Below are 24,435 nucleotides of genomic sequence, written 5' to 3' on the forward strand. Positions count from 1 at the left end.
TCCTCCACAACTAGACTGAAGAACAAAACGACAGCAACTTGTCTGTTCCCCTTCCCCCAATTCCCCAATAAAATCTTAAAAAAAATAAAACCTCAAAGGCACAACAAAAACATTATTTTGGGGTATTCTCACCGCTTTAATTAGCATATCTAAATCGGTAGATTCAAACTTGTCAGGATTTAGGTGGTTTAGGTGATCAAATTGTTTTAGAAGAGCATGGTGGTCTATGCCTGTATCTGAAAGAAAATGAGAAAACTATAAATGATAAATTACTAGAAGCTAGGAACATTAGTATCAATGATATATAAGAATAAGCATTCATCTGTATTCCTACAGGATTTTATAAGAAAATACAGTTACAGATTAAGGGTTCATATTTTCTTTTAGACTATTGTACATATTATTATTCTAGGCAAAGGTAATGTCCTTGAGTCTAGAATGGAATACAATTTAGTGTTATTTCTAGAAAGACTAGTTGACCATCAGTATAATTAATAGCAAAAAGCTTTATTATCATAAAACTACCAAATTTCTATCAAAATTACATGTATCTTTTGCTTTAACAACTTCACAATGGGGAACTTATCCTACAGGTAATCTTACACAGATACATAGGATATATGCACAAGAGTGTTCACTAGAAATAACTCAAATGTCCATCAACAGGGGCCTGGTTAAATAAATTATGGTTATCCCCATATAATGGAAATCTATGCAGCTGTTAAAAAAAATAAAAATGGTCTCTATGTACTAATACAGAAAAATCTCTAAAATACATTGTTAAAGGAAAAATACAAGACAAAAAAATGTGTATTGTATGCTATATTTTATATAAAAAAAAGAGAGGAAAAATAAGAACCTTTATTTGTATTTGCTCATATAATAAAGAAACTCAGGAAGGATGGTGTGAGGGGACAGTGGGAACTGGCAGGGTACAAAAATATCAGGGAGCTTTTTGCTATATAGCTAATTATGCTTTCTTGGTTTAAACCATGTTAATGTATTGTCTGCTTTAAAAATTAACCCCCCCCAAAAAAAATTAAGACCCTTTAAACCCATCTTCAAATTATCAGAAATTTCAATTCATACATTCTGAATCAATGAGAAAATATTTATAAGTTTTCTAAACATATCAGACTGTTTTCTTTAGATAATGAAATTCAGTCTCTATCTTGGAATAAAGGAAATATTGCCAAGACTGAGGGAATGGAGGTTGTCTAAGGGGAAAGAAATCTCAAAACACTTTAGGCCCGGCTTCAAGGATAGAATTGCCTTGTGTGTCTGGCCACCTGAAGTAGTAAGATATGAGTAAGATATCAATTTATCTCTTATTGATATCCTTAAGTTCAGGATAACGAGTGTTTGGTACTCGTTTTCTAAGTCTATTCATCAGCAGGAGCTTAATGCTCTATACAAGCATTTCTCCAATATAATCCATTGACCCAAAGGTACATGCTTAAAATGCAGATTACTCATCCCCAGAGTTCAGAATATATGGAGGTAAGATCCAGTAATCTGCATGTTTAACTAGTTCCCCAGGTGGTTCTTACGCAATAGAAGTGTAAGAACTACTATTCCACCAAGAGCAAATGCTCAGATTCTATTAATGACAACGCACCACCCAAATAACCAACTATGGAGGGTAAGTCACAAGGACACAGGAGCCAGCTTAAAGAGTCTCGCGTCTGCCAAAATCTGCCAGCAGCCAATGTGAGCAGCCGTCCAGAACCTGGCGACTGATCTGCCTCGCCCGGGAAAGGCACAATGATGGTGCCAACTTGGGCCAGTGGGGCAGCGTCCTCCACAACTAGACTGAAGAACAAAAAAGGACAGCAACTTGTCTGCTCCCCTTCCCCCAATTCCCCAGCGCTGTTCCCATCCCCCCAATTCCCCAATAAAAATCTTAAAAAAAAAAAATTAAGAAGGGATGTTAAATTTTATCAAATGCTCTTTCTGTATACATGGATATAATCCTATGAACTATAGGATTACTTTCTTTAAGATATCCTCACATTTTAAAAATCTACTTCAGAGCTATTTCATTCACATAGTCCAAAATTAAAAGAATATAGGGGAATGAATAAGCGGAGCACAGAGGATTTTTAAGGCAGTGGTAGATACATGTCATTGTAAATTTGTCCAAACCCATAGAATGTGCAACACCAAGAGTGAACCCCAAAGTAAACTATGAATTTTGGGAGATGATGATGTGATGATGTGTCAATGTAGGTTTATCAGTTGTAACAAATGCACCATCTAGTGGAAGATGTTAGTAATGGGGGAGGCTATGCATGTTTGGAAGCAGAGGGTACATGGGAAATCTCTGTACCTTCCCCTTAATTCTGCTGTGAACCATATATCACTCTAAAAAAATTAAGCCTTAATTTAAAAAAATGCAAGCTTCAAAGATTTATTCTAATTTATCATTTGTCCTTTGACTTTATGATTTCTTTTGTCACATCAAAATCATTTTTTCCTTATTTCTAGTCATATGATGATTTATATTATTAGATTTCCTAATATTGAGTCAATCTTGCACTCCTAAAATAAATCCACTTGCTATGATATAGAGTTCTTTTGATATACAATAATTTTGGTTTTGACATTAATACATAGTGAGAATGTGGAAGCTTCCCTTTTTTTTTTTCTATGCTCTGCAATAGTTTAAACAGCATTGACAATCTGCTCTTTAATGGTTTGATAGAATTCCCTTTGACACCATCCAGGCCAGGTGTTTTTGTGGAACTAGCTCTCTGACAACTTTTCTATTTTATCTATGAAAATTGTTGCAATTAGATTTTCTCGCTCTGCTTTCTTTTGGTTTGCTTTGATGTTATTTTTCCTCTTTGAAATCAGTGTCTTAATTCATTACTTTTCAGTCTTCCTTCTTATTGATACAATTATTTAAGGCTAATCATTTTGATTTTTTAATAATGTGAATGTATTACCTATTCAAAAAAATAAATTTTAAAAATTAAGAGAAGCCATGGGCCGGCCGAGTGGCGCGTTAGTTAAGAGCTGGCTTGGGACGCCAGCTCTGAGCAGCAGGGTCCCGGTTCGGATTCAACATGCGGGCCAGTGACACTGCGCCCTCTACAGCCAAGATCATGAACAGCAGCTCGACCTGGAGCTGGGCTGCCATAAGCTACCGTGTGTGGCCGGCAGCCAGCGTGAGCGGCTGGCAGCCGGTGTGAGCTACCAAGAGCCACTGTGAGTGGCCGTCCAGAAGCTGGTAACTGATCTGCCTCACCCGGGAAGAGCGCAATGATAATACCAACACGGGCCAGTGAAGTGACGTCCTCCACAACTAGACTGAAGAACAAAACGACAGCAACTTGTCTGTTCCACTTCCCCGATTCCCCAATGCTGTTCCCCTCTCCTAATTCCCCAATAAAATCTTAAAAAAAAAAAAAATTTAGAGAAGCCAAATCAATACTAACATTAAATTTTGACTAGAAGAACATGGCATGTGCTAATGTAAACTGACATCAACAAGCAAATATTGAAATTTTCCTACCTTTTATTTAGCACTTACCTTGAAGGGAATCCAATTTAGCTTTAATTAGCATTCTTAATCTTCCTACTTCTTGCCTTTTCAGTTCATCAAGTTTTGTCCTGACATGGTGACTTACTAAATCCAGCTCTTTGCTTAGCCTCCCACTCTGTTGACAAAATAATAAGTTTTATCTATTACATTGCATTTTTAGAATAGATACCACATATTAAAAATAGGGCTATAATAAAGTAGCTGTAGATGCTTTTGACTAATTTAGATAAATTTGACATTACAAAAGTATTTCTTTCAGCAGATAATGTGTCTTTCAGAAGCATTTCTTTCAGTTTGAAACCCTAAAATCAAGATGTCCAAAAAAAAAGCATAATTAAAACAAAAAGCAGAAACCAAAAAAGTAACTTGAATTGTAAAATGGTGTGGCCATATCGAAAAACAATTTGGCAGTTCCTCAAAAGTTAAACACAGAGCTACCATGTGACCCAGCAATTCCATTTCTAGGTATGTACCTAAAGAACTGAAACACGTTCACATAAAAAATTGTACATGAATATTCATAGCAGCATTATTCATATTAGCCAAAAGGTAGAAATAACCCAAATGTCCATCAACTGGTGAATTGATAAACAAAATATGAAATATCCATACAATGGAATATTACTCAGCCATAGTAATGAATGTACTAATACATACTATAACATGATGGACCTTGAAAAATATAATGTTTTCATTCATTATGCTAAGTCAAAGAAGTCAAACACAGAAGGCCACCATATATTAGACGATTCCATTCATATGAAATGTCTAGAAGAGGCAAGTCCATAGAGACAGAAAGTAGATTAATGGTTGCAAGGGGCTGAGGGGAGGGGGAAAAAGAGAGTGATTACTTAGTAGGTACAGGGTTCTTTGGGGACAAAAGAAATGCTTCTAAAATTAGATAGTGGTGATGGTTACATGTCTGTGGATATACTAAAAAACACTGAACTGTATGCTTTAAAGAGGCAAATTTTATGGTATATGAATTATATTTCAATCAAGTTATTATTTTTAAATTAACTTGGCCTCCTTAAGCTTTAGTCATCCCATATATAAATAGCTTTCAAAAATCATCTTTTTTAAGGTTGTCTCCTTTGATTACTTTTTTCATAGATAAGTAACTAGACACATGCTCCAAAATTTAAGAAAGAAATAGCTAGTGGTTTACTTTCTCTTGTTCATAAATGTGTTTGCAATCACAAACTGCAAGTCTCACTGGCAGTCAGGCAGACAAACCTTTTAGGGCTGAGCCAACGGGGCCTGTTGAAGGCTAGGAAAAGAAACCCCACAGGGAAGACCAGGAATGAATGTTTGGAGAGGGAGGAGGACTAGGAGAATATGCTGTTTAGAAGCAAAAAAGAAAAGAAAGCACTATATTTGAAGGAGAGAATCGTCATCATTATTAAATAAAACAATGGTTCTCAAAGTGTGGTGCCCAGCTCAGCATATCTGCGTCACCTAGGAAGTTCAGAAATACAGGTCCTAGATTTACTGAATCAGAGAAAGTCTGGAGACAGGGCCCAGAAATCTGTGTTTTAACAAGCCTTAAAATCTGAGAAGCCTTGAGATAAAATAACAGAGTTCAGTAAGAAGAGGAATAAAAAGTTTAATTTATTTGATTTTGTCTCTCCCCATGCCCCAACAAGGAATGGAAATTCAGTTATAAAGGTATTCTCTTTATAACAGCTATAAAGGTATTCCCTATACAAACTAGGAAGCTTGTTGTCTTCTTTTCCCTGATGACCTCTATATAGTACCTCCCATTATTCACATTTTATGTTACCCCCAGATAATGCTCTTAATCCTAATTTAGGTAGATAAGAGATGCTGAAGTTCTAAGTTAAATATCATTTACCCCAGGAAATTAGTTCCACAGATCAAATGAATTCTTCAAAGGAAACATAAGCTTATTCTCAAGATGATTTTGGGAACTATGGGCATAATGCTGTTACCTTTCCCCACAACAGTTCACAGCCTCCAAGACAAGAGCTGTGCATTCAAAGCATCAACTTGTGGCTTTGATCGTTGCCACAACTTGATGAACGTAAGTCTTTCAAAGTGTTCCATACCAGGGACAAAGACTATAATAAGAAGGATGTTTGACCCAGAAAGGTTCCTTCAAATAAAGTTCTCTAATTCTGATTCTATAAAGAGGTGAGATAATTTTTTTAGGAAAGTTAAAAATAAACAAAATAACATAAGCAAAGAAAACTATCTTGAAAGGTATAAGTGAAAGCTTAAAATTAAATGATTGGAAATTTTTTTGCTGCTGACTCTAAGATAAACCCAACTAAACTGATTCATTGTCTTTCAAGGACGAGCTTTAAAAGAATCTCTCGTGTCAGGCCTCTACAACTCTCTTTATTATGAGTACTAAGGAGATGTCTAGGGCTACGATTATGTCAGAGGCAAATTGTTAAACCTCCCTATTGATAAAAGATATGGCCCATTACATCTTTGATTAATCTGGGCCTGATTAAAACACCAGAACTTAACCTATTTCAAGCCTTTGAACAGATTTCTGCTGTCCTCACATCATGATCAAAGCCCCTTAACATGATGTACAAGGCCCTGTCATCTAGCCCATGACTTTTTCCAACTTCATCATTTAGCCAACCATGGCCTCCACTTCCCAGTACAGGTTCCAGAAATAGTTACTACTTCCAGTTTCCCATGTATCTCTTATCTCTGTAACCTTGTACCTTGGCCTAAGATGCCTCCCAATCTCTTTCCTTTTCTCAGTCACAGCTTTACGCACTGGTATAATCTCTTCCAAGAATGACTTCCCACCTTCCCCCACTGCTTCATACTGAAGTATGTGTCCATCCTCTGCATATTCAAAATATATTATATATTCATCATATATCCTGATACTCTTTTTCTGGATATTACTCTCCCTTGAAGGTTCCTGAAGGCCTGGGAGTGAATCTCACCTTTGTATCCCCAGTACTTAGTTCAGTGTCTGGCATGCTCAAATGTTGTTAAATAATTATTTAATACCATTTACCTTTATCTCCTCTATGTCTGCTTTCTGGAGCTTTTCTCTGAAATGATTATCTGTTTCCAGAACATCAATCACTTGCTTGAGATATTCATCATAATACAGTCCAGTATCCTTCAAATTAAGAAACAAACAATAATGCTTCTGAAAGCTTTTCCTTCCCTGCATCTAAAGATCTCAATTCTAAAGAAAGAAAAAAAAAAAAGAAATGTCTAACAAAATGGCATTGAGACATATCTAGTTTAATAGTTTGGACAAAGTTAAAAAGCTTAAATGATGAGTTTCAGAAATCAGGTTTCAGGGATCAAACCAAAATCACCTTTTACGATAACATAAAGGTACAGATTTTCTATATGGCTTAGACAACGAAGACTTTATTAATATTAGCTGGGTTTACTCCATTGTTACCTCTCTCTCCTCATTGCTATCTGTCTCTCCTTTGAATATAATACAATGTTTTCTTGGCTGGTTAGCTCTAAATTGGAAATGTATTATGATTAATTCTTCTATGCACTATCTAATACATGAACTACATTAAGTAAACATTGTCTAATATTAAATAACATATGCTTATCCAATACTCTTTTCACGGCTATGTCAGAAATAGCTTCTAAATGTCCAATTTCATAACTAATAAACATTAGCAATAATTTAGTTAAAATTCTTCCCACAAGGCTATCATTATCATTTCACTTACTGGTGGTTCTATCTTTGCACTGTCCATGGGTTGAGTATTTTTAACTTTTGTCTTGTCTATATCTATAGGCACAGCTTCAAGAGCAATAAGTAGACATGTAACCAAGAGAAAACAATATTGTAGTAGGATGGTCCTCCACCTCATCTGAAATAAAGGTATAATTATAGTAAGGCCTTGAAAAGATATTTTCAAACTATATATACATGCATTCCCGAGCCACATTAATAATATATTCAATTTTAGGAAGTTTAATATAACAAAAGAATTCTAGGAAAGGGCTTAAAAATATAACATAAAAAATGTTTAAAATAGATCACTAAAGAAAATCAGGGGAGAAATGCTTTTCAGCTAAAATTAAAAAGACAAACAAAATTTTAAAGTTTATGTATGTATTATAAGAAAACATTTGGTTAATTATAAAAGCTTCAAATAAAGATGGTAATGAGGGGCTCAGAATTTTAAGAAATAAATAGCCCAAGTTTAAAAAAGGGAGAACTAAGGAAAAACTACATATTTTTTTTCTCAATTAAAATATTAGAGAACCAAAATTATTTCTGGATATGATATTTAATTAGCTTCAAACTAATTTTGAAAAGAAGGTGCTCTACAAACATAAGTTAATTAAAAGAGACAAATAACTAGCTACAAACATTCTCTAAACCTTATTAAACATTATTTTATCATAGCCCATAGTCATCTGCTAAAATTCTTTTCGGTCAATAATTTTTCAAATAAACAGTTTAATAAAATATCAAGCAGGATATAACAGGGTTGAAACAAGCGAGGAGTAACTATTGCTGGTCCCATAATGATTCAAATTTTGCTTATTCGAATAGTTTCCATTCCAGGAGGACCTTAGTAACTCCAGAGGATCTACTACAAGAATTAAAATGAATAGAAACCTCATATTTAATTGATTTTATACATATAGATTCATGTTAGGGTTCAAGTCAAGAATAGTTGTCTGACCATCAATCTGGGGAATGCATTATTGAACTCAGAGTCTCCCAAACTTAGCTGGCCATGGGTTTTGTTGTTGTTTTTGTAACATGTTTTTATCAACAGAACACAATTTGGAAGAGTACATTGCCTTATATTCACCACACTCTAGGTAGTATATAGGGCAGTTACTCATTTTACAGATGAAGAAATTTTTAATTAAAACTGTTCACTCATAGAGCATTTTCTTCCATTAACAAAATCACTAGAACTTACATTTTAATGCTATAAAATACTCAGTCAAATGTTTAACATCTTTCTTGAGATATAATTCACATAAAATTCACCCATTTATGGTATAGGATTTGTCTATTTTGTAAAGATGCTCCTCAAATCTAGCTCTCAAAACCTGAAGGATCAAATCACCTGAGAGCTTGTCCAAAATGCAAATTCTGAGGCTGCACCCACGATCTCTAGAATCAGAATCTCTGGGGCGGGGCCCAGGACTCTGTTTTAATAAAGTTTCCATGTGAGTCTTACCTATGTATGTTCAAGCCCAAATTTCACTCTTTTCTAGGTCACTAGTACCTCAACATGATTTTTATTGAGTAAACATTTTTCCTGATGAAATGTGTAGGAGATGTTGGCTCAATGAAGCTAAATAGGTGTTCAATTTTGCAAGACTTTCAGAACTTGTGATGGGCTACTATGCATTATGAATCTCTAACAAAGGATGGTTTGTTTCTCTACAGAAGGTCTTCCCGCCATGAATCTCTTCTTCTTCCCACAATTACATTTTTACCATAACAAAAAATGCATTTTTCACTCGAGCTTCATGTCCATTGCAGGTATATATTTTGTTTTTGCTTTTCTGAGCTGTAATTCACATGCCATAAAACTTACCCTTTTAAGTTGCACAATTCACTGGTTTTTAGTATATTCACAAGGTAGTGCAATTATCACCACTAGTTAATTTTAGAACATTTTCATCACTCTAAAAAGTAACCCTGTGGGCCGGCAAGTGGTGTGTTGGTTAAGAGCTGGCTTGGGACACCAGAGGGCCCCGGTTCGGATCCCACATATGAGGGCCAGTGACACTGCCCTCCACAGCTAAGATGCTGAACAACAGCTCAACCTGGAGCTGGGCGGCCATGAGTTGCCGGCAATGGCAGGTGGGTTGCCATGGGCTACCGTGTGTAGCCAGCAGCCAGCGTGAGCGGCCAGCAGCCGCAGTGAGCGGCCGTCCAGAAGCCGGCGACTGATCTGCCTCACCCGGGAAGAGCGCAATGATGGTGCCAACTTGGGCCAGTGAAGCAACGTCCTCCACAACTAGACTAAAGAACAAAAGGACAGCAACTTGTCTGTTCCCCTTCCCCCAATTCCCCAGCACTGTTCCCATCCCCTAATTTCCCAATAAAAAAATCTTTAAAAAATAATAATAATAAATAAATAAATAAATAAAATAAAAAGTAACCCCATGTCCATTAGCAGTCATTCCCCACTCTCCTATTCTCCCCTCTCCTGGCAACCATTGACTTACTTTCAGCCTCTATACCTTTGACTATTCTGGATATTTCCTATAAATGGAAGCATACAATATGTGGCCTTTTGTATCTGGCTTTCTTTCACTTAGCATTGTTTCCAAGGTTCAACCATGTTGCTACATGAATCAGTACTTCATTCTTACTTATAGCTGAATAGATATTCCATTGTATGGATATACCATATTTTGTTTATCGATTCATCAATTGATGGACATTTTGGGTTGTTTCTATTTTGTTGGCTCATAGGAATTGTGCTACTATGAACATTTGGGTTCAACTTATTGTGTTAACATGTTTTCAATTCTTTTTGTTACATACCTAGGAGTAGAATTGCTGGGTCAATTTGATAACTCCATGTTTACCTTTCTGAGGGATTGCCACACTGTTTTCCATAGCGGCTGCTCCATTTTACGTTCCCACCAGCAACATATGAGGGTTCCAATTTCTCCACATCCTCACCCACACGTTATTGTTAATCTTTTTCATTATAGCCAACCTACTGGGTGTGAAGTGGTATGTCACTGTGATTTTGATTTGCATTTCATTGGCTAATGATATTGAGCATCTTTTCACATTTACCTTTACAAAAAAAATTCATTTACAAGTGTCATTGAGTTAGTTGTTTTCTAAAAAACTCTGAGTTGAAACTTTTTTTTTCTTTTTAACCATTGCAAGTCCCAAGAGTCACTGCAAACAGGCTGGCCAAATGACTATTAAAAAGGAAAAAGTTTTTAAGTGTAGTCACAGCTAAAAATCCCGAATTATGACTTAACCACTCAAATCAGTTTTGACATCTTCTACACACATTTCTGGAGCTTAAATGCATCTCCACGGTTCCTAACATGGTACACATATAATTAGAAAATGAATAATTGTTAAAATTTTGGAATCGTCTGTGATATGCATGCAGAAAGTCAGCTCAGTGACATACCTCTGTAACTTTATTTTTCAGACCTCATGAGAAACTGTCACTATCCGTTAAATGAGGGCCACCCAGAGTTTCAAAGAATCTTTCACGTGGACGCCTCCCTCCACCCTGAATTATCTCCAACATCCCTTAGGCTCTCCTCCTCCCACCATGCAACACACATCCTTTAATTTATTATCATGCAATTTATGAGCAGTTCTGTCTCAGCAGTTGGCAGCTATTCATATTTTTAAATATACTCTTTTTTTTTAATAGGGTCTATCTTTACTTCAATACACAATAGAAACCTGAGATTAATAAAAGTAAACCCTGGTTAAATCCAACCTTGGGAGTGTAATTGCTTTACTAACTTGCCATTTCATTCTCTCACTCTTCTGCTAAGTCTACCATAAATAGCAAGGCAAGTCAAAAGAGGAATATGTTTGTACATATGAATGTGTGTGTGTGTGTCTAGACAGCATCTCAAAGTGCCAGAGTGACAAAAAGTCTCTGGACATCTACTCTAAAACACTGACTGAACTTATGGCTCATAAACTTTTAATTGGGCCCCAGGCTTATTATGAATAGCAATAGTGTTTACTATGCACCAACCAGCGTGCTAAACCTTTTAAAAATACTAACCAATTTAACTCTTAATTCTGTGAAATATATATTATTACCCCCAATTTAAAGTACAGGAAACTGAGACTTAAAAACTTGATCTGGATCACACAGGAGTAAATCATAAAGCCAGAGTTTGGACCTGGGAATGACCAACTCCAAAGCCTGTGTATGCTTTTAAGCAGTGGTTCTCAAAGTGTGGTCGCCAGGCCAGCAGCATCAACATCACCTGGGAAGGCGAGAAATGCAAATTCTCAAGGCTTACTCCAGACCCTCCAAATCAGAAAATCTTTGAGAGGGGGCGGGGCAAAGGGGGGCACACTCTATACTAACAAGCCCTATAGGTGATTCTGATGCATGCTAACATTTGCAAACATACTGCCTCTCTTTGCTCTATTATTAATGAACCTCCTGTATACAATGACAGACTAAGAGAATGCTTCTCTGAACAGTAAATTTAAATAATCAAAGTAAAGAAAAACAGGTGTTACACCTAAGAAGAGTAAGGCAAAATTAAATTTAGGTCTGTGCTTGAAGTCCAGCGGCACCACTCACTTGCTATGTAATCAGAGGTCAGTCAATTAACTTCCCTTGCTTGTTTTCTCATTTTTTAACAATAATAGATTTTTTTAAAGGGAATTTAACTAGACCTCAGTGTTCTTTAAGCTCTTAAATTCTATTATCAGTTTATTCTTCTGAATAAAGTATATGTCTTTTCTGTTACATTATCAGAAATATGGATAAAATTGATTGTATTCATACCAATTGTATGAAATTAAGTTATATGTTTCCAAATGCCTTTAAACTAAATATTGCTTATTCAGCCGTCTTAAAATTACATCAGTAGAGCAAGTAGAAGATCTGGGTGCTGGGATACAAAGAATACAAAAATCAAATACCAAAGAGAGTTCCTATCTAGATACAAAAAAAAAAAAAGAAAAGAGAAAAAAAAGAGGTAAAGCCAGACTGATCTGCCTCACCCAGGAAGGGCGCAATGATGGTGCCAACTTGGGCCAGTGAAGCAATGTCCTCCACAATCAGACTGAAGAACAAAACGAAAGCAACTTGTCTGTTCCCATCCCCCCAATTCCCCAATAAAAATCTTTAAAAAAAAAACAAAAACCAAAACCAAAACCAGTTTCATTTTTTGATAACTTCAGAGAAAAACAGACTGAAGGTTCCAGGAGACACTTGTTTGTTTTAAAATCCAATACAACAGAGCTGATGAATAATTGTAAAGGAACATATATTATATGATTCTATTTATATCAAATGTCCAGAATAAGCAAATCCATAGGGAAAGAAAGTAGATTAATGGTTGCGTAGGGCTGTTGGTGAGGGAAGAGGGGAATGAATGAGAAATAACCCCTAATAGTTATGGGGTTCCTTTTTGGGGTAATGAAAGTCTTCTAAAATTAGATAGTAGTGATAGGTGCACAACCTTCTGTATATATAGAAACCCCTAAATTGTACTCTTTAAAGGGGTAAATTTTATATGTGAATCATATTTTAATTTTTAAAAAAGTAATGAAAATAAGGCAAGAACTCTGACCTTATAAAATGCGAACTTTAAAAAAAGAACAAATACAATTTATAAACCATCATTAACCTATAGAAGTATAGAACTAGCTATGCTCTATAACTTTTCATAATTATCCAATTTTTATTTTCTTGATGATTTTTGTCTGTTTGTACTATCATTACTAGAAAGTTAAGTTAAAATCTTGCAGTGTGATTTTGATTTATGTTTTTCCTTATGATTCTGTCAATTTTTACTTAAATACTTTGAGCCTATGTTATTAAGTGTACACAAATTTAAGATTTTCTGGCTTTTTGGTGGATTTAATCTTTTATCACATTTGAGTGACCTTTAAGCCCCAATTTGCCTTAAGGCCTATTTTATTTGATAGTAATATTGCTAAACCAGTTTTATTTTGATTAGTGTGTGGATATACAAACACACACGCCTTTTTAATCCAGCCTAACAATCTCTATCTTCTAACTTGAGTATTTTCTCTGTTCATATTTAATCAAATTACTGATAATCTATTAATTCCAATATGTATAATTCCTCAGTTTAACATCTCAGAAATAAGAAAGTGTTTTTCAGTTGGTGGAATATTAAAGTTGTGGTTGAGCGAGTGGCAATAGCAACATAATCTTTACTGCCTACACAGCACAAACTTTCTCATTGCTATTCCACTGCCATAATTTCAGATTGAGTTTTTGTATCGTTGGTGCCTCACAAATTCAGTGTAATCAACATTTTAAATGTCTTCAAAGGGTTAAATTATGATTTGGCATTTGAAATGAAAGTTATTTTGTAAACATAAAAATGTATCAGCTGACGTGCTGCTCTTAACAAGAAGGTTGCCAGTTCCACTCCGTGTGAGATGGGCTGCGCCCCCCGGCAACTAGATTGAAAACAGAGACTGGACTTGGAGCTGAGCTGTTCCCCTCCACAACTAAGATTGAAGGACAACAACTTGACTTGGAGCTGATGGGTCCTGGGAAAAACGCACTGTTCCCCAATAAAGTATAATAAAAACAAAAAATATAGCAGCTGACATTGGTGAAGCAAAATATTTGATGTTAAAGGAGTAACAACAACTATATATTTTCTCGTTTAGGAATAACTAAGTGCTTTACCTGCCTTTAGACAGGAAGAGATCCACAAGCAGGCAGAGCTGTGTTACATTTTGTTACTGAAATACAAGATACCCGTGAGCAGCCAAACCCTGCAATTGAAGGCAGTAGAAACTAACAATGCCTCCAATTAATAATAAAAAAATGTAAATATGAGGCTAATTTGATGGATTCATGCATCATTAAGGCAAATGTCAATTTGTCAGAAACTTCCTATTAACAGTGAACTGAAGTTGCATAACTTCCTTGTAATTTGAGGAAAAAACAAAGCTGAGCTTAGTTGATAGGAAATGCTGAGAAATTCCTGATGTTCTTTTTTTTTTTTTTAAGATTTTTTTTTTATTGGGGAATTGGGGGGATGGGAACAGTGCTGGGGAATTGGGGGAAGGGGAACAGACAAGTTGCTGTCATCTTGTTCCTCAGTCTAGTTGTGGAGGACGTTGCTTCACTGACCCAAGTTGGCACCATCATTGCACTCTTCCTGGGCGAGGCAGATCAGTCGCCGGCTTCTGGACGGCCGCTCACTGCGGCTGCTGGCCGCTCATGCTGGCTCCTGGCTACATACGGTAGCCCATGGCAACCCACTGCCACAGGGGCTGCAGCCTACGCCGTCACCGGCAACTCACGGCAGCCCAGCTCCAGGTTGAGCTGTTGTTCAGCATCTTAGCTGTGGAGGGCAGTGTCACTGGCCCTCATATGTGGAATCCGAACTGGGGCCCTCTGGCATCCCAAGCGAGTTCTTAACCATCGCGCCACTCGGCCGGCCCCTGATGTTCTTTTTTACATACCTCAAAATGATACACGAATGCTAAAGGTGCTAGAGATTGGTATCCTGAGAACGAGTTAGGAAATAGCATATCACTACAACACTATTATAAATGCCTATGGCCAAAAGTTATTGACATATTAAATTTTAAACTACAAAATAGTTTCCCCAAAATGTTACTGTATGCATAAAAAGGAGGGGTGGCAGGAAACAGATGATGGCTGAGCTAAAGGAAGGCTGGCTAAATCTGGTTTGAATGTCCAAGAGCCCTTCATCACCAGCCAAGTTCTTGATGATGTCTTCTGAGGACGTTTGTCTCAATATTTAAAGAATCAGTTGCCTGAAAAGTAACAACTTGATGTTATTCCTGATGCCATCTCTAGACAACTGGAAAACCTCAACATTTCAGCCAACAAACCATTGAGGGACAAGTTGAGGAAAAAAGATGATCTTAAAATTGTCCATTGTCGGGACGGCCAGGTGGCTCAGCTGGTTAAGAGCTTGCCTGGGAGCACCAGCTCTGAGCAGCAGGGCCCCGGTTCGGATCCCACATTGAGGGCCAGTGATACTGCGCCCTCTACAGCTAAGATGATGAACAACAGCTCGACCTGGAGCTGGGCTGCTGTGAGTCGCCAGTGACGGTGTAGGCTGCAGCGGGGCTGCAGTGGGTTGCCATGAGCTATGTGAGTGGCTGGCAGCCAGCGTGAAGAGCCGACAGCCGGTGTGAGCTGTAGGGAGCTGCTGTGAGCGGCCGACCAAAGACCGGCGATCAATTGCCTCACCGGGGAAGAGCGCAATGATAATACCAACATGGGCCAGTGAAGCGACGTCCTCCATAACTAGACTGAAAAACAAAACAGCAATTTGTCTACCTGTCTGTTCCCCTTCCCTGATTCCCCAATGCTGTTCCCCTCCCCCCAATTCCCCAATAAAATCTTTTTAAAAAAAATCGTCCATTGTCATCTTCTAAAAAGCACTAGCATCAAAGCTTACAAATGAGTGTCAGAGGCTTGGAAGAAAATTTCAGGCAAAATGGGCTTAAATAAATTTCCAGAAGAAAATCACCCTCACGCTCCACTGTAGAGAACAATTCTTTGTGGAAAACACATATACAAGTCTGAATCAAGAAAGTCTTTCAAAAGAATGAGACTATGAATGTGATAGTCTTAGAAATACCTTAATGAATTTATTTAATTTATAATTCCTTTATGTATGCACAGAAGTGATGTGAGAAAAATCTGTATGTCTAAATGAATCCCAGAAAGCACTTTCATTAAACATAAAACAAAATTATAAATGATAAAGCATAATGTCATTGTTTGATTGGCAGTATGTTTTCTATATGGTATATAATGATGTCTTAATCTCAGTGAAGTCTTAGAGTCAATGAAATACCATATCTTGAGTTTTAAATGTACCATCTTCTTTTGGGCTTTCTATTATCCTGACTCTTTAATATTTACTCCCTCTCCTTTCCTGCCTTTTTTTGGTCTTGTTTTTGATTGATGGAGAATTTTTAAAATACTTTTCCCCCTCTACTAGTCTTCTCATCTTTTAGTGTTTGTTCTAGAAATAATTAAGACAATTAACTTACTTAAGTCTAAAATTAAGTGAAACATTTACTCTACCCCTTAATAAGGACTCAGTAAATGTTAACTTTTATCATAAAAGAAATAGAAAATGTGCTAGCATATTAGGTAGAAAAGTGATGACATAAAAATCTCTTTAAATACCAAGATAATGTCAAATGTGTCAGAGAAAAGTTTACAGATTTTCATAAGCCCAATAATATACAAATAAATGTCCATACAAAAGGAGAGATGAGAGATAAGGAGAGGCAATTAGAAGACGCGGAAACTACCCTACTTTTCTCCCATTACCGGATCTGTAAGAATGGCCTTCTCCTTTTTTTATCACTCTCGTTTCCACAAGAACAGAGACCTAAAGAGGAGACACTGGGGTGACCTAAGCTGAAAACGGTAGACGGATCCAAACCAGGATGATCTGAAATTGGAAATCAGGCAGTGATCTCAAAACTACATAGAAAGCACTGATTCCCAAAGGCATCGGAGCCTCAGGCAAAATTACACAGTAAGCAGAATGCTTAAGCCTCTTCTAGGTTCAGGAGATAGAAAATAATTTCCCTAAATTTCCAGGTCCTAAACGAAAGCTTATCTCTCCTCCCACCTCCACCAAATCAAAACTCCCATCCAAACGCAGAGGCAGGTTTCTTAACTATAAATTCACACCAGTAGTTACCTAGATTAAGTCTACTTGGTGGGTTGGTGGGTGGATGGGGGTATGAATCAGATATTTTCCTGTATTGACTGTTAGTGAGAGACATCCTGGAATGGTTAAAAAGAATGGTCATGGTGAGAAGGGTGAAAACTACAGAAAACTGAAACTGGTTTTATCTCTCTTTCCTTGTAATGTCTCTATTCCTCCCTCATCTTTTTCTCCCTCCCTCAACCTTCTTTTACTCGTCTTCCTTTTAAATTTAAGGCTGAATTGAAGTACGTTTAATCTGTTGTATGTATTTATTAATGTAACAATTATTTATTGAGTACCAGACATTATGCTGGATACAAAGGTTAAGTGAGATAGACATAATCCCTACCCTCCTAGGACTTTCAATCTGGTGTGGAGGGCAGCCTATTAAACGAACAGCTGCAATCTGAAAAAAGCTGCTTACAAAACAATGCATAGTATGATCCTTTTTCTGTTAATAAAACATCTTTAAAGACATTTCAATGGTATTCAGCAAATAGACATTTTCAGTCAGGTGACTTGCAATGCTAAATTTCTCTTAAAAATAAACTACGCTCTCTTTATACTCATAAGGTTCCTGATTATTTTATTTGGGGTCAATGGTTCTAGATTGCAAAAAAAAAAAAGAAAAGAAAGAAAAGGAAATCCAAGCACAGGTAGCAAAAGAATTATTATACCTTGTTCCTAAGGAAAAATTCAAAACCTTGCAAAACCACAAATATACTTTGTAGAAATAAAATCTTAATTAGCTCCATATCTTCCTTCTAATATCCCTAAAAGATTGACTAAATTTCCAGATTCCTCCCCTCCCCCCCTCCAATTTCCACTCCCTGAATTTCTATTTCCTTTTCTGGAAACTTTATCTCAAATCACTTTCTTCACAGATGTAGTGGTAACTGAACCATTTCACACGACAAGTATAGGGTATAGTCACATAATATTACCAAACGAAGTCTGGAATGAAATTAAATATTGGTATACTGAAATAAGTTAAGCCAGGGCTAGTAGTTACGTAAGAGGAAATTTCAAGACAGGTAACAGTTATGTGGTTAAAAAAAAAAAACCAACACAACAACTTCTAACTAACAAGGAAGGCCAAAGTATACCTCATGTAACCATATTGAACTTAACTGTATCCTGAGATGGATTATACTTTTCAACATAAATTTACTTCCTAATGATTTACTATGTGATATCCTTAGGATAACTTATCTGTCTTTTTAGTGCCTTGTATAAAGCAAGTGGCTCAAAAAATATTAGTTCTAACACATCCATAACATATAGATTGCACAACAATCTATAGCATTTACGGGTAATTAAAAAAAATTGAAAAACAGAATAAATACCCAATCAAGAAGGAACGCTTCTATAATGAATTCTGGGATAAAAGTTAAAAAAAAAAAAAAGAAAAAGAAACACAATTTATTAGATAAAAGTTATTTCCTCCTGTAGACAAGGTCAGACTTAAAGCTCTGCCACGGCAAAGTAACTGAAGCTTCTATGAGTGGCTATCGTGGCACACAATTCTCAGAGATGAAAGAGAAAAAGATCCGTACTGTGGCAGGGACTTCAATTTGCCTGCCAAATCTTCACTTCCTCCTCAGTAACAAAAGCTCAATTTTATTCAGGGCAGCCATGCATCCATCTACATTTTCCTGCTTCCCCGGTAGCCTGAGCTTTGGTTCATGATATCTCCCTAAAGGGAGAGGATACATCCTTCTTTGTCTATGCCTTGCTGCCTGGAACTTGGCTGTGATGGTCAGAGCTGTGGCAGCTATCTTGAACTACGATGACCAGCCACACCTTAGGGATAGCAGATCAAAGAACTGGAAAAAGCTTAGGTCCTTGATGACTTTATGAAGCTACTATACCTAACCTAGACTGCCTATTTCAATAATTATTTCACATGAGAAAACAAATATTGTGTGTTTAAGCCACCATTAAGTCTGTTTTGTTTTTGTTTTTGTTTTTTGCTTTCTTAACTGATCACTTACCTTCAGATACGTAAAGAATTTTTATGTCGTTTTTACAGATGAGGCAACTGAGATCCAGAGAGATGAGATGCCTTGTACGATATCAAATTAGTGAAGAGGTGGGTCTTGGCCCCGAGCTCAGTGCTTTTTCACTGACTCTTAGCAGGTTCTAAATGTAAAAAAAGAAATAAAACACATTAACACATTAAATATAAATATAAATTTAGCTTTACTACAGTGGTAATGGCACATGATAGTGTATGCATTTGTCACATTCTGTGAAAAAAGTATCAAGTTTTTATGATGTGGAAGAAGACTAAATGATATAATATTCCAATGGTGAGGGGAGAGAGATATATTAAATAAAGAGAATCAAAGACCAGAATAAGCAAGATATTGATTTGGTGTCCCCATGTTTTCTCATATTGCTCCCCTTTTAATTAAATAGGAAGAATTCCAACTAAAAGCTTACTTTGGGGCTGGCCGAGTGGCGCGATGGTTAAGAGCTCGCTTGGGATGCCAGAGGGCCCCGGTTCGGATCCCACATGTGAGGGCCGGTGACGCTGCCCTCTACAGCTAAGATGCTGAACAACAGCTCAACCTGGAGCTGGGCTGCCATGAGTCGCGGGCGACGGCGTAGGCTGCAGCCCCTGTGGCAGTGGGTTGCCATGGGCTACCATATGTAGCCAGCAGCCAGTGTGAGCGGCCAGCAGCCGCAGTGAGCGGCTGTCAACCACAGTGAGCGGCAGTCCAGAAGCCGGCGACTGATCTGCCTCACCAGGGAGGAGCACAATGATGGTGCCAACTTGGGCCAGTGAAGCAGCGTCCTCCACAACTAGATTGAAGAACAAAACGACAGCAACTTGTCTGTTCCCCTTCCCCCAATTCCCCATCACTGTTCCCATCCCTCCCAATTACCCAATAAAAATCTTTAAAAAAATAAAATAAATAAAAAATAAAATAAAAGCTTACTTTGCTTAGCAATAAGACTTCAAGAAGCAGTGTTAAGTTTTCTCATTAAATCCTTAACTGGGATCATTCTTTATCCTTACCACCACTTTTAAGAATTAAACTTGACCCAATCTCAGTCACAGAAATCAGAAATAAAGCAAAACATCTCAAATTCCTTTTTGAAACCCCACTACCTAATTGTAAACTACAAGGCAATGAGCTCATGTACAAACTCACTGGTGAACATAATCAATTATTTCTAAGCAGTCTGTAAGAAAACAAGCAAATAAAATATCTTCAAATTCTAAGAACATATATATTTTTCTTTTTATGGTATATTTCTTATAAAATCACATAATCAGGAGAGTGATCTTATGCATGTTATATATGGAAAAGGCATACGACTTTCATTAACACAGCATGATCAAAAATAAACAAACAGCAGGTTGAATCCTAACCACTTCTGTTTACTAATAGCTACTTGCCTCTCTGAGTCTCAATTTTCCTATCTATAAAATTGAACTAATACTTCTTCATAAATTTTTGATTGGTTGAAAATAAGAATGAATATAATGTGAGTAGCACAATGCACGGCAATAGTAAATGCTCAATAAATATTAATGCCATTCCTGTCTTGAAAATGAAATAGCTATATACTGAAATAATGAACATCTGTTCTGTAAGCACCCAAAGTTGTAGAACTTAAAAAGCAATAAACCAGGTGGCCAGTTAGCTCAGTTGGTTAGAGTGCAGTGCTTACAACACCAACGTTGCCAGTTCGATCCCAACATGGGCAGCTGAGCTGCACCCTCCACAACTAGATTGAAACAACTACTCATCTTGGAGCTACACACTGTTCCCCAGTTAAAAAAAAAACCACACACAAAACCCAGCAATAAACCGGTTTGACATACGACCTTTAAATGTCATTTTTTGAAGGGCCACTTTAAAGCTGTCTAAGCATTGCCACAATCAAAATCCTGGTGCAGTTACAGGCCAATGAAAGGAATATAGACAATGGGCCAGCCGAGTGGCTCAGTGGCTCAGTTGGTTAAGAGCTGGCTCAAGAGTTTGAGCTCTGAGCAACAGCGGTTCGATTTCCGGCCCGAGCTGAGTAGCAGCTGAGCTGCCAAAAGGTGGCAGGATGGCTCAGCTTAAAAAAAAAAAAGGAAGAAAAAAAAAAAGAATATATCCAACAAAAGAGAAACACAATCTCTTCCTCCTGGGCATTAAAACAGAGCTTTAACAAAAGGCCCAGGTTTCTTTCTCCAAAGCACCGCCCTGAGCCAGAAAACCTGGGTTACTTCTTTTTACTGTTAGTGTCATAATTCTAATAATGAAAAGGAGTGGGGTAGAGGAAAATAAATGGCTTCTGAGTTTCTCGATGGCAGCAGTGACAAGGACAACTGCAACCTGATGTTCAATTCCATTTTTCCCTTTGAAAATTAAAGTCAATGAGAAAGTGAGGTTCAAAATAAAATAGTTGTATGACCAGCTGAGCTGAACTTCAACCCTTTCCTGTATCAGGACATTATATACATGTTAGAGTCTCTGATGCTCATATCCGAAGAAAAGTACATCAGTCAAGGAAACCATTACATGGTCTTGTTTTCCACTTAACAATCAGCTACAGTATCCTTGATAATAGGTTTATGAAAAGCAGACTGTTGTTCATCTGTATCACTCAATAAACAAATTTATTAAAATGACCATGTGTTCATTATTTACACATGCTTATTTCAGGTAACTAAAATACAATATGTCAAAAAGCTCTGCTAAAAATAGAAGCATGCAACTGCTTTCTTAATCAGAGAATTCTGGGACCAGAAATTATCTTAGAGATGGTTTGGTTCACACCCTACTTTTATAAAAGTTTATAAAACACAGGGAAGTTAACTGACTTGGCCAAGATCATTTGGTAAAGCCAGAATTGAAATCTGGCCATCAAATTCTAGTTAAGTGTACTTTTCACCATATCATTTTTAAATTTTTGATTGCAAATCATTAAATGGTTGAGCTTTTTCCTTTTCCTAATAAATTACTTGAAATTGTTAGGAGCCTGTTTTTTAAAGTCTATAAACCAATTGCATGTATTAAACATAAAAATAACAAATTACCCCTTACCAGACCTTCAATTATTTAGAAAGAATTGATCATCTATCATGCCAAATATAGTCAACTCAATTACTCACAATGCTTAAAAGATTATCTACTTTAAGGATTATTTTCAATACATTTTAAAATCCTACACTTGATTCCTCCAGCTACCCAATACTTACAAGGGTATTTTGCATACCTAAGTCATCTAAATGGTCCTTAGAAAGTAATTTAAATATTATTCTAAATAATGCAAAATTAGTTTGGTACATCTATAGCGATATACACAACATATTTCAAAACAAAAAGATACTGGTATTAATCATGTTACTGATACTCTATATTAGTGCCCATAATCAATAATGAGTGTTTTTCAAAGGTACTCTCATTGCCTTAATTGTGCATTTTACATTAACGGGTCTTTACAGACCACAAACCAACTCGGCAAAAAGCATGCTGAAGGGTATATACAAAATGTATGATATGAGATCAGAGAAATGTAAACACAATAGGACCTGACCCTCGTAAGATGAATGAAATTAGGATGGACGCTGGAGAACAGCATGAGTAACCACAGAGACAGAAATGAATTTTTTACTTATGCTATTAATAGAAAGTTGAACCAGATCATAGAGAGTTTAAAGATCAAGATGAGAAATAGAAGTTTCCATGCTCACCCAAATAACAAGTGATATTGAGATTTCATTTCTAATTCCAACTATCCATGTTTGTTTGTTTACATTCTTGACCCTATTAACTGAGGGATGCTTGTTGAAACATTTGTTGAACTTGTTCAAGTTTTATAAAACAAGAACTCACACTCAGCTTAAATCAGGACGAATTCTAGGGCAATTTCTATGAGAGGCAAGATGCATGCTAGAATCTGGAATGTTGCCTGACTCTAATTATTCAATAGAATTCACCCGGAAAGGCCTTAAGAAACAAATAATTTAAATAGGTTGTTGTAAAAAAAGCCATAGATATTCTGATCTAAATCTATTATGCCACTAGTCATATTACTTTTAAAGAATTCCTTAAAGCAACTGTCTCATTAAGTCTTTCAATTCTTATTGGTAAAGTCCATAACATCCCTCAAGCAAAATTGACTATCAGAAACATTTGCGTTTAAATTTGCTCTCTTATCGCCTTATCTAAAACAAGATAATATATCGTTTGGTGTTCATATTAATCCATGGATTTGATAGCCTTAATTGTGTAAAATGTACATGATCCAATTTAGGAGTTTACTGAGCAGCAAAAGCAACAACAATAACCCCATCTGCTCACCGAGTTACTACTTGGCAGGTGCAACAAGGAAGTGCCATCTTTCTCATACTCTCAAACAGAAAGAGCTCATCTCACAACCCATGTGATTCGTCACTTAGGGGAAAACAATACCAAAACTGGCTAGAACTTTTTCCTCTCCTGTGTTAGGGGGTGCCGGCCTAACAGAACAAGCAGAAGAGCAGATTCACCAGCCTAGCTTTGCTCGGCGGCGCGAGGGGTGGTAAGCATCACCCGGGAATTGGTGGGTGTACCCTCCTCACCAGTTGGCACCTCTCACACCCATCGACCTGCCAAAGCCAGGCTGGAACCCCGCCCCGGTCCCAATCTAGTACCCACCCCCGCCTGCTCCCCGCCAAGAGTCTGCCACCTTCAACCACCCCAAAGAAAGCTTGGGTGCCCTGCAGCGAGTGGAGCGGAGAAAGGCACCCCGCGCCTCAGGCTCGAGCTGGAAGCCCCCTCCCACCCGTGCCCACCCACTGTGCGGCCCCCGCCATCCTCACTGCCGGGGCAGGGCAGACGAAGACCTAAGTTGTATCGTAGGATCTGCAGCAGCCTGCCGCCGTACTGATCCGCACCCACCTCGAGGTCATCGGCTTCATCTAGCCCTTCTTGGCCAGCAGCTTTATGCAGCTCACAGACCTGTCTCTCCAGCCTACAGCTTTGCTCCTGCTCAACGCGCGCTCCGCCTCCTCGCTGCCATGGCGACAGCCCCCACCCCCAGGCAGCCGCTGATTGGTCCGGCTGGGATCGCGGAAGGCGCTGATTGGCGGGAGGCGAGATGAGACCGCGCCGGCGGGCTGGGAGGCGGGTGGCGTGGAGCGCGAACGCGAAGGAGCCTGGGGGAGCCTGAGCCAAGAGGGACGTGGCGCTCTGCGACGCGGGCGGGGAAGCCGCGCCCCTTCCTTTAGCGTTCTTGGGGAAGCCTGTGGAGCTGGATTTGGGCGGGTGAGGTGCTGTCCCGGGACCTGGTCCCAGAGATCGCTTCCCCCTTGGCCGCTGGCCCGCGCCGGCAACGCCCAGGCGGTCAGAGACAGGCTGTCAGGCCGTTCTGCTATCCCATAGGCCTCGCTTGAATCAACACCCCCTGACCTCCTCCATGGCTAGACTCCTACTCGTATTTGCAACTTCATCCACCCACCCCCTTTATGCTGGGCCCTCGGCCACTGTGGCTTCACTAGTTTATACTCCACC

At 37.8% G+C, this 24,435-nt stretch overlaps 1 protein-coding gene across 2 annotated transcripts in view; it reads right to left on the minus strand.

Annotated features, from left to right (window-relative positions):
• Positions 1 to 23,932, minus strand: part of NUCB2 (nucleobindin 2) — a 33,793-nt gene extending 9,861 nt beyond the window's left edge. Inside the window, exons 1-6 of one of the 2 annotated variants that reach the window (XM_019652526.1) lie at positions 23,824 to 23,932; positions 18,931 to 19,078; positions 7,246 to 7,389; positions 6,555 to 6,662; positions 3,536 to 3,662; positions 133 to 236 (exon numbers count right to left, since the gene is read on the minus strand). In XM_019652526.1, coding sequence (XP_019508071.1) covers positions 133 to 236; positions 3,536 to 3,662; positions 6,555 to 6,662; positions 7,246 to 7,389 — 483 coding nt within the window. In that variant the 5' untranslated portion in view covers positions 18,931 to 19,078; positions 23,824 to 23,932. Of the gene's footprint in view, positions 1 to 132; positions 237 to 3,535; positions 3,663 to 6,554; positions 6,732 to 7,245; positions 7,390 to 18,930; positions 19,079 to 23,823 lie in introns of those variants that run through there. The other variant, XM_019652527.1, reaches the window with a different exon arrangement.
• Positions 23,933 to 24,435: the final 503 nt, after the last annotated feature.

This window comes from Hipposideros armiger, unplaced genomic scaffold, assembly GCF_001890085.2.
Source record: "Hipposideros armiger isolate ML-2016 unplaced genomic scaffold, ASM189008v1 scaffold_181, whole genome shotgun sequence".
In the NCBI taxonomy this organism is placed as follows: Eukaryota; Metazoa; Chordata; class Mammalia; order Chiroptera; family Hipposideridae; genus Hipposideros; species Hipposideros armiger.